The sequence below is a fragment of the Centruroides sculpturatus genome, unplaced genomic scaffold (assembly GCF_000671375.1).
Source record: "Centruroides sculpturatus isolate CEXI.00-Female unplaced genomic scaffold, Cexi_2.0 scaffold191, whole genome shotgun sequence".
Taxonomy (NCBI): Eukaryota; Metazoa; Arthropoda; class Arachnida; order Scorpiones; family Buthidae; genus Centruroides; species Centruroides sculpturatus.
Window position 1 is genome coordinate 675,356 of NW_019384365.1, and position 18,907 is coordinate 694,262.

At 27.9% G+C, this 18,907-nt stretch overlaps 1 protein-coding gene across 1 annotated transcript in view; it reads right to left on the reverse strand.

Annotated features, from left to right (window-relative positions):
- LOC111642351 (lachesin-like) overlaps nt 1-18,907 on the reverse strand; it is a 110,207-nt gene that overhangs the window by 35,217 nt on the left and 56,083 nt on the right. Inside the window, exon 2 of the mRNA XM_023388689.1 lies at nt 524-630. Within this exon, the coding sequence (XP_023244457.1) occupies nt 524-630 (107 nt within the window). The remainder of the gene's footprint in view (nt 1-523; nt 631-18,907) is intronic.

The following is an 18,907-nucleotide window of genomic DNA, read 5'->3' on the forward strand; positions in this document are numbered from 1 at the left end:
AACAGTTGAATAAGAAGGAAAAAAAAGAAGGCAAGGAATCAGTAGTTTGGTGCAATGAAGCATTGCTAGAGAGAGAATCAAATCAGTATAAAGGAAAAAGAAAATTTCTGTTTGCACTATGAAATGAAATAAAGTAATGCTTTTGTTCTAGACGATTCACTTCACTATACTGAAACTGATTTTTGAGGGAGCTGATAAAGGATAAAAACTAAATTAGTCAATTGAAGCATACTGAAATGGGTTCAGAATAACGTTACGGTGAAGCATTTCCAGTAAAATCAGTTTAGCAAAGCCTGGCAGATAAGAGGAAAAGGAAAGTAAAACAGGCAATTTTAATGTTAGATTAACAAAAAAATTAAATTTGTACCCCAAAAAATGCTAGATAACGAAGCATTATCGGTGCATTATCTGTACGAAGTACCACAAATTCACTGTTTTATCCACCATTAATCTCTGCTACTTATGTAGTCAATTATCTAGAAATAAACCTACAACAATAAAATTAATTACAAACAGAACATACCTTATAAGTTCCTAAACTATCTACTGTACACTGCAAAACCGCTTCTCGACCAACAGCCGCTGTAACATTGGTGATTGGTTCTGCAAATTCTGGATCAACACATAAAACTGAAAGATAATAAAAGTGAAACCTATAAAATAATCGACATAATCTACAATATATTAATTTTTATCATGAAATAAAATTTAAAAAAATACATTAATATGATTGAAACATCAGTTAATAAAACATAGAGGAAAAAATGAATCTCATTTAGTAAAGTGTTTTAACAATAAAGCAGCAATTTGATTTAATTAATCTAAGTTTAAAATTAATACCTTAATTGGGAAATTGTGAACATAGCTCGGAAAACAAACAATTAATGTAAACATATTTGCATAGGTTAGCACAGATTATATTGGTTAATACTAACCTAAATATTATTAATCACGTGACGGAAATTGGGACGAAGACGTAGACCATGTTTACTAAAACAAGAATTCGGTTGTTATCGAATATAATTTTTTAACTTTCTATCTTCTATCCTGCGTTAGAATAAGACGAAGTAAATCATAACTCCGTAAAATCATATCGAAACGTTGGAGGAAGTGAAGCATTATCATCATTACATTGATATATCAATAGAATATTTCTTTTTTAAATTTAAAATCCTAATGTTCTTCCGCAAAAAAACATATTTTCTTTCAGGAAAAAAAAACCTTTTGATTGGTTATTTCTTGTTTAAATAAAAAATAAATATATTGTTTCTTGTTAAAACTCCTCTATAATTTGTTTATTTCTTATTAAAGTCGAGACAATATATTTTTTTATTCTTATTAAAGTCAAAATTTAATTCTTCATGCGCTAAATCATTTTTTCCCTTTATTAAAATAATGTCAAACTTAGTTGAATTTTTTAAAATATATTAAATTTTAATGAATTTTTTTATTATTAAATCAAAAATTTTAAGTAAAAGTTTTATTATAAGATTAATTCTGAATTAAAATATTTTTTTATTAATTTCAGTCAAAATTTATTCATTTTTTTACATTTACTGTATTTTCATTGAAGCCATGAAAAGTTTGTTCGATTTTTAAAGTTCATTTCCATTAAATCTTAATCAATATTTGTTCATTAATGAATTAATATCAAGAAATAATATTTTTCACTGGTCAAACTCAAGCAGTAGGTCCTATTTTTTGGGCCGAAAATTTCAAATTGAAGACCTATAAATTCCCTCTGGCGTCCATCTGTTGTATGTTTGCTCTTCCTTAATCTAGAGGACAGTTAGATAGATTAAAGTCGAGACCATATATAAGAGCTTAGGGCAGGAGGCCCCAATTAATTACATACGAACTTCCGATCTGCGCCGGAAGTCACGTTATTTCAATTCAAAAATTTTCTCCAGAACGGAGTTACCGGCATAACTCTGTTGTTAACAGTATGATGTACAGGGGCAAGACACTAGTAAAATCGAGAGCATATATTTTACATTAAATAAATTTAAAATATTGTTTAATTAAAATTAGCATCGTCAGAATAATTTTGTCGATTTTTAAATTTGAATTAAAATATTTTTTTATTATTCAGAATTTATTAATTTCTTGCATTTATTTTTATTGACACTACAGGAAAGTTTTTCTAATTTTTATTAAATCTGAATCAACGTTTTTTAGCTACTAAATTTAAATCAAAATTAATTTTCTCTCATTAAATTTTAACCAAATTTTTGTTATTTTTTATAATTAAGTTCGAATAAAAATAATAATAATTTCAAAATAAAAATTGTTAGATTTTAGTTTCAAATTAAATTATTAATTTCGTTTAAATTTATTAATTTCTTATGCTTATTTAAATTGAATTTATAGAAAATTTTGCCTGGATTTTAATTCTATTTTTTATTAATTTGAATATTTTAAAACTAAATTAAAATACTTTTAGCAATTTCTTATATTTTTCTTTTATTAAAACTATAGCAAAAATTTATCTGATTTTAAAAGTATTTTTAATAAATCTGAATTAATATTTACTCATTATTAAATTTATATTAGAATATTATCATATTTTATGTATATTTTTAGTATTTGTTTATAATTATATATATGTATATATATATTTATTTAAATTAAGCACAAATGAAAATATATTTTTTGAATTTTAGAAGTAGGATTCTAATTTAATTTTCTTGTTAATTCTGAATCAAAATTGGTCTGCTGATAGAACTGAGTTTTGTTATTTAAAGCATAAACAAAGAAAATCTTCTATCTTTATTTAGAAATGCATAAAAAATCTTTTAATGTTGTCTGGGAAAAGATGGAAAAGTTCTTTATTACTAGAAAAATACATAAAATAATTTTCTGTATCTAAACATATTTATGAATTATTGTTGATGTGACTTTATTCTTTACAAAGTTCAAATAATGGCTATAGATTACAAGACCATTATTTGTCTTAGAAAAGGATCAGGCAAAAATACCAATATTAGATAAGGAAAAAAAACAAAGAAGTGTATAAAAATAAATTCGTCTGTATGTCTGTACCCATTCATTTTAATAAATTTAGTAAATTTACAGCAGATATTTCCGTCATTTTAACAGCTTTCCTAAGATAAATGAATATAATTACAATTCTACAACCAACTTTTATTATTTAGGTAGCATTAATATAAATTTCTTTAAAACTATTTATCAAAGTTGTCGCTAGCTACCTAACAATATCTGCTATAAATGCTAGTTTGGTAACGGTAATTTTTAGGAAATGTAAAATATTAAAACACGGTTGAAGTTTTAAGTTATAGTTATGGAAATAAATGCATTTTTTTCGTATGTTTTAAGGTAGATTCAGGAGAAAGTTCATTTATCAAAGAGCAACGTGTTGGGAGGTAAAAGATGTTCAACCGAGCATGTTTCATGACAGGCAAAAGATTCCGGTCAATGACACATAAGTCTACGTGGTCCACTAACTAGACTTGTTCGGATTAACTTAGAAAAGTGCGATCAGGAGTGATTCTGTTAGTAAATCCGCGTTAGAAGTAGATTTTTGTTCTTCCAGAAAGGAAATACATCAACAATCTGACAGAAATTTTACACTCGATTAGTTTTACTTTAACGAGATAAAAGTTTCTGTATTATTTTTCTTTTTTTCTTTCTGCTTTTTCGGATTTAAATGCGACTAAGTTAACCGTAATGAGAGTTTTTATAAGTTTTCTAAAGGTTACGTTGAAGTAAGAGGTACATAAATAGCTTGTCTGATGGAGTGTACTTTGGTGGAAACATCTCAATTTTAGCGACATCCGACAATTTGAAATCACCAAACTATGCCAAAACTTATTAAATCTCTTCGTTAAACTAACTCAATCTTATCGAGATTTCATTTCACCGAGCCAATGCTCAATTTGCTGAAGTTTAATAAGAAATTTTCAAGACGTGTGAAAGACTGGTTCTTTTATATATATTGCTTTATAATAATTAATCATTAATTAATGAAGGTCAATTAAGTTAATAAACGGATATAAACTTTTTTAATTTCTTAGTGAAACTAATTCAATTTTTTCTGCTGTTATTCGACTTTAAGAATAATAACACTGTTTAGTTTTATAAGATTTTAACAAAATAGAAAATTAACCGAAAATTTAATGAATAAATTTCGCTTATTCACTTTTTAATTGATAATTCCAGAATAAAATTAACCGCAAATGCAAAGAATTCGAGATCGTAAAAGTTAGTTAAGCTTGGAGATTTGCTTTCTAAATTAACGCACTTTTATCCTTTCTATTACTTTCAAATAAACTAAATATTTTAAAGAATAAGGAATTTCAAACGAGCAGCTTTTCATGTTATAAGAAATAAATATTTACAACAATTAGGAATTTGCAAGATAAAACTGTCATAATAGATTGGTTTCAACCATCGAGCAATTGGCAATTGATAATGCTGTAANTATTTCTTTTAACTGATAAGATTGATTAATTGGAATTGATATTGTAGAAGAAGTTTTTCTGTTAATTTAGCCTTAAACAGCAGATTGTTTAATTATTATAAAAATACTTTAGAGCTTATTACACCCTTAATTTATTTTATATATTTGAATTTTATATTTATAATTACATAAAAAACAATTTAAACTGGTAGATAAAACCACACTCAAAGATACTCTTTACCACAAAAAGACCCATATTATATCCTGTATTAATCTTAAAATTCTTAAATAAAGATATTTTAATTATATTTTAATTAATTTTTTCATATAAGCCTATAAAACCTATAAAGTTTTAATTACTTATAAATTTAGGCTAGATCATATTCTTTACCATAGGACTCGTGTTATATCCTATACAGCTCAAAATTCTTAAATTAATAACTTTTTGATAATAATTATCATCTACAAAAAGAATTTTTGTGTTAATAAATTGTTTTTTCCCTCTTCATCTTTGAGGTTTAAGAGAATTAAATCTGTGAGGTTAGTAAAGAAAAGACTAGCCGAATCATTTAGGATTAGGTGACTTGTCCATTCCTACTCTTAGTAAGAAATTAATCTCTCCTTCTTAAGATGCTTCTCTATTTTCTCTAGTTTTTGTCTGTAGGTTTAGCTTTCTAAGATCAGTTTTTATAGGAGGCAATTACGATTTTATTCAGATTCTTATTCTAAAATAGTCTATAAATAATTTTTAATATAAAATAAGATAAAAGTTGACGAAAGTTCCTCGAATCTAATTTTAAGTTTTACGCCTATAAATATATTAACAATCCTACTCCTATTTTCAATTATTTTTCCTCTTCTTAATTTTATTTCTTCTGATATATTTATTTAAATTAAGCACAAATGAAAATATATTTTTTGAATTTTAGAAGTAGGATTCTAATTTAATTTTCTTGTTAATTCTGAATCAAAATTGGTCTGCTGATAGAACTGAGTTTTGTTATTTAAAGCATAAACAAAGAAAATCTTCTATCTTTATTTAGAAATGCATAAAAAATCTTTTAATGTTGTCTGGGAAAAGATGGAAAAGTTCTTTATTACTAGAAAAATACATAAAATAATTTTCTGTATCTAAACATATTTATGAATTATTGTTGATGTGACTTTATTCTTTACAAAGTTCAAATAATGGCTATAGATTACAAGACCATTATTTGTCTTAGAAAAGGATCAGGCAAAAATACCAATATTAGATAAGGAAAAAAAACAAAGAAGTGTATAAAAATAAATTCGTCTGTATGTCTGTACCCATTCATTTTAATAAATTTAGTAAATTTACAGCAGATATTTCCGTCATTTTAACAGCTTTCCTAAGATAAATGAATATAATTACAATTCTACAACCAACTTTTATTATTTAGGTAGCATTAATATAAATTTCTTTAAAACTATTTATCAAAGTTGTCGCTAGCTACCTAACAATATCTGCTATAAATGCTAGTTTGGTAACGGTAATTTTTAGGAAATGTAAAATATTAAAACACGGTTGAAGTTTTAAGTTATAGTTATGGAAATAAATGCATTTTTTTCGTATGTTTTAAGGTAGATTCAGGAGAAAGTTCATTTATCAAAGAGCAACGTGTTGGGAGGTAAAAGATGTTCAACCGAGCATGTTTCATGACAGGCAAAAGATTCCGGTCAATGACACATAAGTCTACGTGGTCCACTAACTAGACTTGTTCGGATTAACTTAGAAAAGTGCGATCAGGAGTGATTCTGTTAGTAAATCCGCGTTAGAAGTAGATTTTTGTTCTTCCAGAAAGGAAATACATCAACAATCTGACAGAAATTTTACACTCGATTAGTTTTACTTTAACGAGATAAAAGTTTCTGTATTATTTTTCTTTTTTTCTTTCTGCTTTTTCGGATTTAAATGCGACTAAGTTAACCGTAATGAGAGTTTTTATAAGTTTTCTAAAGGTTACGTTGAAGTAAGAGGTACATAAATAGCTTGTCTGATGGAGTGTACTTTGGTGGAAACATCTCAATTTTAGCGACATCCGACAATTTGAAATCACCAAACTATGCCAAAACTTATTAAATCTCTTCGTTAAACTAACTCAATCTTATCGAGATTTCATTTCACCGAGCCAATGCTCAATTTGCTGAAGTTTAATAAGAAATTTTCAAGACGTGTGAAAGACTGGTTCTTTTATATATATTGCTTTATAATAATTAATCATTAATTAATGAAGGTCAATTAAGTTAATAAACGGATATAAACTTTTTTAATTTCTTAGTGAAACTAATTCAATTTTTTCTGCTGTTATTCGACTTTAAGAATAATAACACTGTTTAGTTTTATAAGATTTTAACAAAATAGAAAATTAACCGAAAATTTAATGAATAAATTTCGCTTATTCACTTTTTAATTGATAATTCCAGAATAAAATTAACCGCAAATGCAAAGAATTCGAGATCGTAAAAGTTAGTTAAGCTTGGAGATTTGCTTTCTAAATTAACGCACTTTTATCCTTTCTATTACTTTCAAATAAACTAAATATTTTAAAGAATAAGGAATTTCAAACGAGCAGCTTTTCATGTTATAAGAAATAAATATTTACAACAATTAGGAATTTGCAAGATAAAACTGTCATAATAGATTGGTTTCAACCATCGAGCAATTGGCAATTGATAATGCTGTAATAAATTAATCCTTATTGTAAAAAAAAATTCTATTTCCGTATTGTTTCCGACTTTCCCCCTTCTAAATGTTAGAATTCATCTAATACAAAAGTTCAGATTCTCTTGGGATCAATTCCTCTTCTGACATGGGATCAACTCTTCAACCTTTAGAAGTTTTCTTTGCTGTTTTCTGGACTAGAATTTATTAAGCATCAGATTAAGCTTTGAATTGATTTTTATACAATTTAATCTAATCTAAATAATGTCTCTAGCGTTTATATATCAGAAGTTTGCCGCAGATTTTGTATGCTGCAAATAAGATGCGTATACATTTTTAATTGTATAATTTGTTGAATTAATAAAAATATTTTTTCCTATAAAAATAGATGGAAAAATATTATATATATATTTATAATTAGGTATTAAAAATAAAGCCTTGGGATTTATAACTCTAGAGGAAAAAAAAACAAAAACAAAAATTGGAAGGGAGAAGTGAGGAGAAGATTTACTAGCCACTATAACTTCACCAATCCAGAAATCTATTACTGCTACACCACTACAATCCATTCGCCCGTCTCAGGGGATATGCATCCTGCGACCTGTAGAATCTTTGTTTTCATTACAGATACTATTTCCCCGTCCGAGACATTTTTCACTTTTGTCAACCAACAATAGATATATAAACAAATCTTGCTAAATATTTGATAAATGTGCTGTAACAAACCTCGTTTCTAAATATTGGAATCTATGTGCTATACTCGGTATATCCATCATATTTGAACTCGGGTCAAGTCTGTCCAGTCATTAATTACATAGCAAAGCGGAGAGATGGTAGCGCTGCTATCAAACAATACTGTGTCATCACCACGGCTACGAAAGTGGAATGAGTGATGAGAAATCATTAATGTTCATTGGAAAAAGTACTTTTCTCTATTGAACATATAGAATCCCTACTGTTTCGGGTAAACTATCAAAAACAACGGTTATTGAGTATGTTATTCCTTCGCAGAAAAGTAATTACTTCAAGAAATGGCATGATTTCAAAAGTGATGGATATCGATGCACTCCTTCATGTCCGGAGGCGTAATTGTAGTTGCAAAATATACAATTACGCACCGATTTGAAGTGTATGTACTATACTGGATGATTAATGTTAAATAAAGTAATGTCTTACACCCCCATCGGGATTTGCTGGGGGTACAGACATTAATTACATCACTATAATTTATAGCCGGATCATTTTTCATGTTTGGTGCCAGTTTTTGAAGAGGATAATTGTTTAATTGATTCCGATTTACGAGCCGAGTTTGCTTTGGGTTGATTAAAATCACTGAAATAGGCATTTTTAAATTTTTGTTTAATGTTTTGACCAAGCTAAGAGGAAGAGCGAGAGCAAAGATGATCGTCGGAGAATAGTATAAAAATTAATATGAAAAAAATTACTGGAGATGAGAATGTAAAAGATCAAAAGATTGACAAGTAATGGACTGAAGAGATAGGAATTGATGGAGATTTAAGGGATTAAGGGATGAAAGTATAACGAAAGAACCACTATTTGCAACACGAAGTATAGGCAATAAAGAATATCAAAAGATTATACGATAAATACTCGAATCAAAAATATATTTACAAAATTTGAATAATAGATATTCAAATATTTGCGGAATGGGTATAGAAGATTTAGCATTGTTTGGAATGCAGATGATCTGCTATTTAATTTGCGGGAGATAAGTTATTGTACACAACACGACTATGATATTAATAATTAAGGAATATGTTGCTATTAAACGTGAAAAGGATAAATTGTAAGTGGTATATTCTTGTCTTGAATGTAAAGAGTAATGGAAGTTTTATGAAGGAAATTTATAGTTAATAAGGCGAAGGAACGTACATAAGGAATGCTGGATTAAAATGGTAAATAGACTAGAAGTGAAATGATTGTAAGGGATATTTTACCTTTAGAAGGACTGAACTATTGTTGATGACTATATTGCTCTTACAAAAGTACGATTAATTATATGTTAATTAGCCTCCTTCAACCCTTTATATATCTATTTTATTGAATAAACCGATTTAGTTTTCCTTTGAATAAAACAAAACTGATAATAAATGCAAAGATAATTATTGAGATAATGATACCTTTCGTGACGTTTGAGAAACGTTCTCTCTAGAGAAATAAACGATTAAATTTAAACATTTAATCAATTTTTAAAAGCAAAATTTGATCATTTATATAACAAGAAGAGTTTTATTTATTTTTTAAAAAATTGTTAATGTAGAATAAGTAAAACAAAAAGAATTTTAAGGATAAAAGATTGAATAGTTTTTTGGATAAAATGTCCAAGAAAGGAAAAAGTAAATTGAATTTTTATTGCATATTTTTTTTTTACTATTCTTGAAGAAAAATGATTTGCTGCGTAATAATTCGAATGTTTTATGTATGTTATTTATTTAATGATCTTTGGAGGAAAGACGGTTGAGTGATGTCGCGCGAGGATAATCGGATATAACTTTATCGTAAGTGAGGTTATTATCCTTGATGGTGTGGAGTTTTAATATGAAAAGTCGGTATTAAGCGCGATTTACGGCCTAATCCACCATGTTGTGGAAAACTTTGCTTCAAGCCATCACTAGCAATTGAACTGAGCTATGAAGCGATACTGCTCCTGAGCGATTTGTTTTGTATTTAGTATACTTACTATCTCAGTAATTCTCTCTGATAATAGACAAAGTAAATTATTTCGATTTAGCTTATGGATCTCACTGGCATACTCACGAAATAATTACCATCTAGCAAAGTATTTTTGAAATTTTTTTTCCTAATTCTGATTAGAATGGAGTCTGTGTAAAAGTTATTAAACATTCGCACAAACTAGAAATTTCGTTAATCTTTAGATATGCCATTTAATTAATAATTTCACATCCTAAATTTACTCATTCTTAGTCGAGTGTATCTAATTATATCGTAAGATAATTATTAAATTGTAGGTTTTTATATAGTTACAATTATGCAAAAATATTTTCCCCAAAAGGATAATTACATTTTTTTAAATTTTTTTTATATTATAGAAAGTATTATTAATAATTTTTAAACGAATTTGAATATATTTTAAATTTTAAATGTTTTACAATTTGAGTTAAAAATTACAGATACATTTATTCATTTATATAGAAATTATGTATCATTTTTCAGATATTTATTTCTTTATTTTTATGTTTTGAATCTTTTATTATAATAGAACAGAGCGATGTTATTCAAGAATATGACCCGTATTCTCCAGTGGATTGCAATCCACTGATTAAAAAATACAAAGTGATGAAGTCAGGCATTATAAATAAGTAAAATATTAAAGCTTTAGAAGACATAAAAAATATATAATTTTTTCGAGTCTATCCTTTGAAAATTGGCTTGAAGATATAACTAAATCTTCGTTAAAACAACCATTATAGATTATTGAAAAATTACACTAAGTTGGACTGTGAAAAGGATAAAAAGAGTAGACTCGAAAAAAATTATATATTTTTTTTATGTAAGTCTTCTAAAGCTTCAAATGAAGATAATTGAAGATAATCCTGGATTATGTCGTCTTTATGCAAAGTAAAATATTCTTAATGCTCGCATAATTAAATTATGTTTCATCTACAACAAAGATATGTTCCTAATAACGATAAATAACTTTAAAATATTATACGGAAGTTTTCTAATTAATTATACAAGTAATAAAACATACAAAAATTTAATTGAAAAGGCTTCAAAATTCAAGAATTTCCTCAATATAAAATGGCAAAATATTGAGATTATATAATTAAATTAATTTACATATTTTTAAAGAAAATAACTTTAAGGCAAAATGATTTCGGTTACAGTTAGAGAGTAAATTTAAATTAATGTAATTTTAATAGGATTTCTAATGACGTAATTCCGTTATTTTGATAAAAAGGATTCCTGTTTTTAACTAAAATGGAGAGAATAAATAAATACGATATAGAAAAAAAAATTCGATATGAGAATATTTTATTTTTCTCTGTTATTATTTCGTGAAAGCAGATTTCGATGATACTCTCAAAGGAGACATTTTACGTAGACTAAGTAATTTTTTCCCTCCGTTTTCTTATAGAAAAAAATATTTTTGACACGTCTTATAAAAGGGGTGTTTAGTGCAACATAAAAAAGTTTTTATCACTTAAAAAATAAAACATGAGAAAATCTTTTAAAAAGGTGTTGTATAATATTAAAAAAACAATGGAAAAATAATAAAAATTTCTAATTAACTATAAAAATAATTTAAAAAATAAATAAAAATATTATATAAAAAAGAAAATAAAGTTTAAAATAAGCAAAAACTATATANATAATATAAAATTCTGATTTAAACTTTTTTAAATTGAAAATATATTAATTTTTATAAGAATGTAATTCTATTATAACAAGAAAGAAATGAGGAAACTCGTAAAGGAAAAAAAACTTATAAGAGATGAGACGATATAAAAACTGATGATAATTTGGATTCTGATAGAGGGAAAAAACCTATTAAAATAAAAGTACAGTGCACTCTATCAAGCTCACCTGTATAGCAGAAATATATATCGAATATTGGATAGAATCTGCCAACCATAAAAATTCTATATCTTACCCAATTTACTTTCTATTCAGAAGGAAATCGCAATTCCAAAACCAAACTGCGTGTGACCAACTATCGAAAACTGAAAGCGAAGAAGCAAAGTCTTTTCTTCACCTCCACTAGGAGTAATTCCTATCCAAAGCTTAAGTCTTTAGAAATATATATATATATATATACACACACTGTATATAGAGTGTATGAGAAGGAGAGAGGATATGTGTTTAGGATAGTAGCGGTGATCAGGCAGTGTGGTTAGATAGTAGGCATTGTGAAGTCTCGAGTCCCTTAGAGACCTACTGCCTAAAACCTATGCCCTAGCTAGAAAGCCCACCAATTTCTTCACTATTAGACCATTCTGTGGCTTTGACAAATACTTCTTTGGCAAAGGATGTCTTTGACGGTCTTACTTCTCCTTCCTTCTACTTTTTTTCCCTTTAGTTCAGACAAAGGCAATGTCTTCGTGTAGCCGCATCAGATAGAGAAAATGAGAAAATATGTGAGATAAATGGAGACATGTTTAAGGTAGTGGATGTCTTTTTATATAGATATATATATATTCCACGTATATAAAAAAAATCTTTTGGAGAAAACTAGGGAATTCTCTTGGTTTAACTTGTCAGAAAAGCAATCGTATGGTTATTTTATGTTGGGGATGGTGATCTATCACAATGTGATAACGTAAGCGGTCTTGCTGAACTTTAGTCTGAGCGGGTTAAGTGCAGGAGTGGATGACTCTTTGGTCAGTAAATTAGAATTTTCTTTCTTTTTTTTAAGGTTTAGGTTTTTGGAATTTGTTGGCGGTTTGAACGGTGATGAAAATGTGTTGGATTTTTTTGTTTTTATTTTAGTAAGTTGAAAGTGTTGGATTTAGTGATATATATAAGGAAAGTAAGATGAAAAACGAAAGCATAAAGGAATGAAAAATAAGGATAGATATGTAAAAAAGTATGCGATATACATTGAAGATAATAGGGTTGAAATGGAGCAAGAAAAATTGACCTCGTTTTTCTTTAGAAACTCCTTTTATACACATCCTCTTTTGCTTACATTCAAACTTTTTAGAAGCATAAAATTAAAATGAAGCAATTAAAATAATGAAGTAGACTATATAATAGAATTAGGAAAAAATACGTAATTACTAATATATTCTTAAATCAATTTGCTACTGAAATTAGAGATTTCTTCTCATTCAAAACTCGGTTATTTTGAAAAATAAAATGTAAAAATTCGACGTATAAAATTGATATTTTAATCACGAAAAAAATATAAATTTTATTTAATTAAAACACACATATATTAAAGATATCGTTTAAATTGCTAGAATAGCAATTAATATAATAATTATCTCAATATAGATAGTTTTTCTATACAAAAAATTAGAATATAATCTCTAAAAATAGTTTATGGTATGTTTGGAATATTGAAGCAGTGCTTCATCAATCAAAATTCTTCCTCAACTTTATTCCGCACCTGCAACCTTAGTAAAACCGTTCTACGTTATATTTAAACAATAAATTAGATTTCCTGCAGTTTAATATTGAAAAAAAGCCATTGTATCCTCGAAAAACTCCACAAATGCGGATGGGAATATTGAAGCTGTTTTTCATCCATCAAAGAGATCAAAGTTGTAAATCCAAAATTTATTCTATTTGACAAAGGAAAGTATTATAGATACACGAAACTAAAGCTTAACTTTATGTTGTGCATGGGTTGTAATGTTTAGGTACATCTCCGGGGTAACAGACAACACGTCAAGTTCTACTGTTCTCGGTACTCCGGAAATAATTGCTATTGACAATTTTGAGATTATATTCCGTCGGTTGTGATATCAATTGACATCCAAGTGTAATGTATTCTATTCGTTCTTGGCTAGCAGCAAATTGTAACGTTAAAGGGCTCTAAAGTATTGTTTATGTTAAAATCGGTAATTTAAAAGTTTTGTTACGTTAAATAGAATAAATTGTAACTCTAGGCCAAAATTATTAAAGGCATGCTTCAATTAATTTTTAAGCGCTTGCCCGGTTTGAAATATAAATTTAGCGAAATAGTAGGTTGCAAACGAAATAAACTCTGATTTTAGGAGGTTACAACTCTTCTCTAGTCTCCAAGTCTACTTAATTCTATAGGACTTATACGAGCTTTCGAATACGAATTACACTTATCAATACACGTCACGTTGTACTCACTCCATGTAATCCTAATCGTAGAATTTCGATCCGTTCAGTTTTATTTAGTGAAAAATATAGTTTATTTATGCATCATATAATTATAAATGGTTTTTTTTAATATTATTATTTCATCTATAACTTTCCTTCTTAAATATATCTTCTAATGGTTCTGCGTGCAAGTCAAATAGGAATATTTTCTTTATACTCGGTACTCCACCCTCCAAAATAATCACCCGTGGCAGAACGATGAATTTTAAAAGTTTTACAACTTGTTAGCATGATATATTATTCAACCTGTATCCAATTAAGAATCACATATATGAAAAGTCTAGAAAGTTATTTCGAAAGAAGCTCCGAACTCCTTTGTATTAATCGAGTTATATCATCATTCATCAACCTTTATCGAATTTATCTACTTTCATATTTTATTATCTAAACTTACTTAAAGGGAATTGCCTATTTTTCCATGTTTACTAGTAAGAAATTTACGGATAATCACTTTTACATTCGCCTATATGGATGATAAAACATCGTCCTCCTCCCGACAATCCATCGATTTTAGACTTTAGTAGAACAGCAGCTGATTGGAAAGATATGCCTATCAATCAACTCCGCTTCTTCAAAAATATCTCTAGTTCCCTTCTCAATCGGAAAAGGATACTCAGCATTTATAGAATCGTTTAGAAATTCGAAAAAGATATGACATTATTAAGAAGGTAACACATAGAAGAATAGTTTGCCAACTTTGCAAACGTTTCTTTTCTCTTGTTTCTTTTTTCTTTCGTCGGAAAAAAAGAAAATCCATGTAAAGTTCAGTTTTAAATTCAAAAATCCATAAGGCATCTAAGAATTCCATTATCTGTCTCATAGAACTGCATGAAGTGAAAAAAGCAAAAAGAATTTTGTCAGGATTTGCTACAGATTTCGGTATCTCTTATTGAATTTCCTGGAAGAAGGAGAGTAAAGCTAGCGAACCCATCCAATTACGACTGAACAAGCAGTTGCATACATGATCCAAAGGCACCGTCTCTAATAACAATAACCTGAGTCAAGACAGGCACAGATGGGTATAGGCCACAAGCTGTCAATATGACTGTCTGCTGCCTTTCTTACGAAAACAAAGATAATCAGCATCGTTGATCCTGTGGGATATGGAATCGCCTAGAAATCACGAACACTCACTTGTCTCTAACTAATTTTGGAAGAAAATGAAGTGCTGCAAGTTTTCTTGTTATTTTTCCCTAAGTCGTGGTAATAGACTTGTGAATTTGTTTTCCTTTGAGATTCCTGCTTTTTTTTCCGTGATTGGGAATGTTGTTGAATCAGATTCAGCTACGGGATAATGAGTTTTATACTCTTTGATAGGTCCACGCATCTTTGATCTAAAACAATAAAAAAGTAACTTTCCTTTGTATATTTCATAAAAGATAATTATGAGAAGAAACAATTTCATTTCCTGTTACAAACAGCTTTCTCATTAACTAGTTTTATTTACGAATGAGATTCAAACTACTCTTTCAGAATGAAGATGCGCGTTACAATAGAAAATGCATCTCTGCTAAATGAAAATTAGATACAAAACAAACTATTAAATGGAGGAATTTCCTAAAAGTCTAAAAATAGAAACTATTACTTTAAATTTTCACGAAAGCGGTTCGCAAAGTTCATTTATAAAAGTAGGAAAACAGCTTACATCCATAGAAACTTAAGAAAAATACCAAGATATTTAGGCTATTTTCTTCTATAACAAGTTGTAGAATGTATGAAAATTTTATTTTTTCTTCCCGAAAGTAAAATAAAAACCGATAATGCGAAAATGGTCAATTAAGGGGAAAAAATTAAATCGTTATTCTGAATCTATCTTACGCAATTTTCTTATCGTGAGAAAACTACTTTTCGGAAAACACGCTCATAGAGAAAAGGAAAAAAAAAGCAGGAAGAATTTAAGAATAAGAAAACGAGAACCTACGGAACGATTTGGGAAATAAAACAAAACGATGTGAAAGGAGGTGAAGTACCCCACTAACGATGGAAACCGACGTAATAGCTTTAATGATTTACAATTAATCAATGGTGGAAGATTAAAGAGTTTAAAACGGTTCTGGTGCTTTGCCCCAAGAACCTATGAAAACTTTTACTTGTCTAGGTTTATCACCTGCAGCCCACTAATCTGCTGATGAGATATCGACCAAGCCACAAGCAGTCGATAAAGTTTTTCACTTTTATTCCATAAATAATGTTTATTCAGCTCGTCCACTTTACATCATCCAGTCGATGCTTAACTGCCAAGTTTTCTCCCCCCTTTCCTCTATGATGCTTTTTATATTACACGGAGTATCTCAATTTTTTTTTCTTTTTTTAAGTTTTTGATGGTGGGAGGAGTTCTTTCTACCTAGTTCTAGATTTATTTTGCGTTGTGTTTGGCAAGTTAGTGGGTTCAAGGTAGCAAACACTGTCAGGTGGCAGCATAATTCAATTACTATATTTGTTAGGTGGTCTGAGAATATCGAACGAGGTTGAAAGTTGTAAAGAGAGTTGAATGTTGAAATTTAATTTGAGTCAACCCTGTTCAAACAATTTACTTTTAGTGCTTTATGTATTTCCTCCTTCTGTCACTCTATATTGCCTTATATAAAGGAATATTTTTAAATATGGCCTTGTTTCGATTTGAGAGAATTAAATAATTACATAACGTGGTTTGAAACAGGTTAGATGTTGGATTAATTTGGCCATGTGGAAATTGTTAGTGCGTTTGTTGCTTTGTTGTTAAATGAGGAATTCGAGTGATAGATTTGGGCGGAGAAGTTGTTAATGAGAGTTGGGAGTTTGACGGAAAATTTAGGGTTGCAGATCAGCATAGCAATAATGATGTTGATGAAGTTTCTCTGCTTTATAAATTGCATTATGATTTATGTTATTTATAACAATAGCCTTGCTAAAATTTGCAGGATGATGGCGACGAAGAGCACATTATAATGATTTCAACCAGGAAGATTGATTTTATTCAACTTTTCCATACAAAACCATTAGGATGTCGAAGAGAAAAAATTCAAGAAAATCTTTATCTGTTCTCTATAAAATTTTCGGAGAGTAAATGCAATTATATTCATATTTTGATAACTAAGAAGCAATTTTATACAATAAAAATAATTTTAAATTAAGAAAAAAAAAATAGAAAAACTAAAGCTTTTTCAGTTAAGATCCTAAAAACAAATTGAATTATTCAAAATTATCTCTCTTCTTTTTAAACGTAAATTCTCTTTATATGCTGTAAAGGACACAAAATTTGAGCAGAATTTTTCAGAATTACCAGGAAAATAAAACTACGTAATGGGATTTACATAAAGATTAAGACAAATTTAATGCAACCGGATTAAATTCTTCGATATGAAACAAGAATACATCTTAAAATATACAAAACTTAATTTAATTTTATAAATTCTACCGAATAATTATTTTTAGAAAATTAAATCATTTATTATGATAACGTTAAATATAAATAAGCAAAGTTTACGACACGATAACTAGATACAGTTGATGCAAAGTTTTAATAAAATTAAAACATCTTAAATCATGTTAAGTATTTATTATAGAATTAAGTTAATAGGTCATAATCTGTAGGTATTAGGCTAATAAGGGAAATATATATAAGCAAGGTATACATAAACTTACAGAAAATGGCCACATTAAATCACTAGCTGAGACCAGAGAAGTAAAAGTGGAAAGATGCGCTTAGAACATCATTAATTTGAGATTTATAATAAGAAATATGTGCATTTTTTGTCCATAGTTTAACTTAAAATATTAAATTTTATTAATATTTGTTTACAAAAAATTGTCATGAAAAACAAATTCTCTATAAGGCAAGAGCAAAACTTTCCTGGATACAGTAGGACATATTTTTAATATCCGAAAAAAATTTTTTAGTAAACTTTAAAAGTAATTTCATGTTTTCATGAAAAATGTGAACATGCTTTTAAAGTTAATAACTCTAAAAATTATTCTGATCCATATTTTTCAGCTTTAAATGAGGAATAATTAGTTTCTAATTTTAAATTTGAATCGATATTTTTCGAGGGAAAATTCTTTGAATCATTCCTTATTTTTACTCGACATCGAATTTTTGAATTTTAATCCATAGTTTCTTTATAAATTTAAGAAGAAAATAATAAAAATTTGAAGCAAATTTCATTGTAAAATTATCATAAATGATCGTTTAAAATTTACTATAAATTACGCTTGAAATTTTACAACAAATTTATAAAATTTCGATGTAACAAGTTATTATATTTTATATTTTCTTTCCAATTTTATATGTTCAAAAATTCCAACGTCGTAAGTCGATATGAAAAATGAGAGTGACGTTAGAGTTGCTGATGCTGCTTATACAAATTGTGTGGCCAGTGATGGAAGTTGTGTTGTCAGTGATGCTGATGTTGATCCGAGTGATGTTGACCGAATACTAGTCATCCTGTTAAGAAATGCCGATGCAGATTTCAATCCGGATAAAGTCTAGACATCACTCATATCGAAATAAAATCAATATGGCATCCGATCTCAATACTCCGAGGGAAAAAGAAATTTTATTGATAAAAGAAAATAAAATAGAAAAAAAAATTCGCCCAGTATAATTTTATCAATAAAAATATATTTTAATTAGCAAATAAACTGGAAAAAATGGTTTAAAAGTAATTAAATTTCGAAAAAATTGCATTTTTATCAGCATTTTTTTTCCTCCTTTCTTTTATCAACTCATCGCTGGGGCCACTAATCCAATCAACCGACCATTAAAACAATCTTTAAAGTAGAGGAGTATCATCGAGCGAGACAACTTTTAAAAGTTACTAAATATAATTGGTACTTTTCAACTAGTAATATAAGTTTTTTTTAAAAAAAAAAAGAGAAAATTTTCAACATTCATTTTAAGTATTTTCTAATTTAAAATCCATCTTGTTTGTCTTGTACTTAATGCACGCTTCACTTTATGATTGATAGTAAGATGAAATATAGAA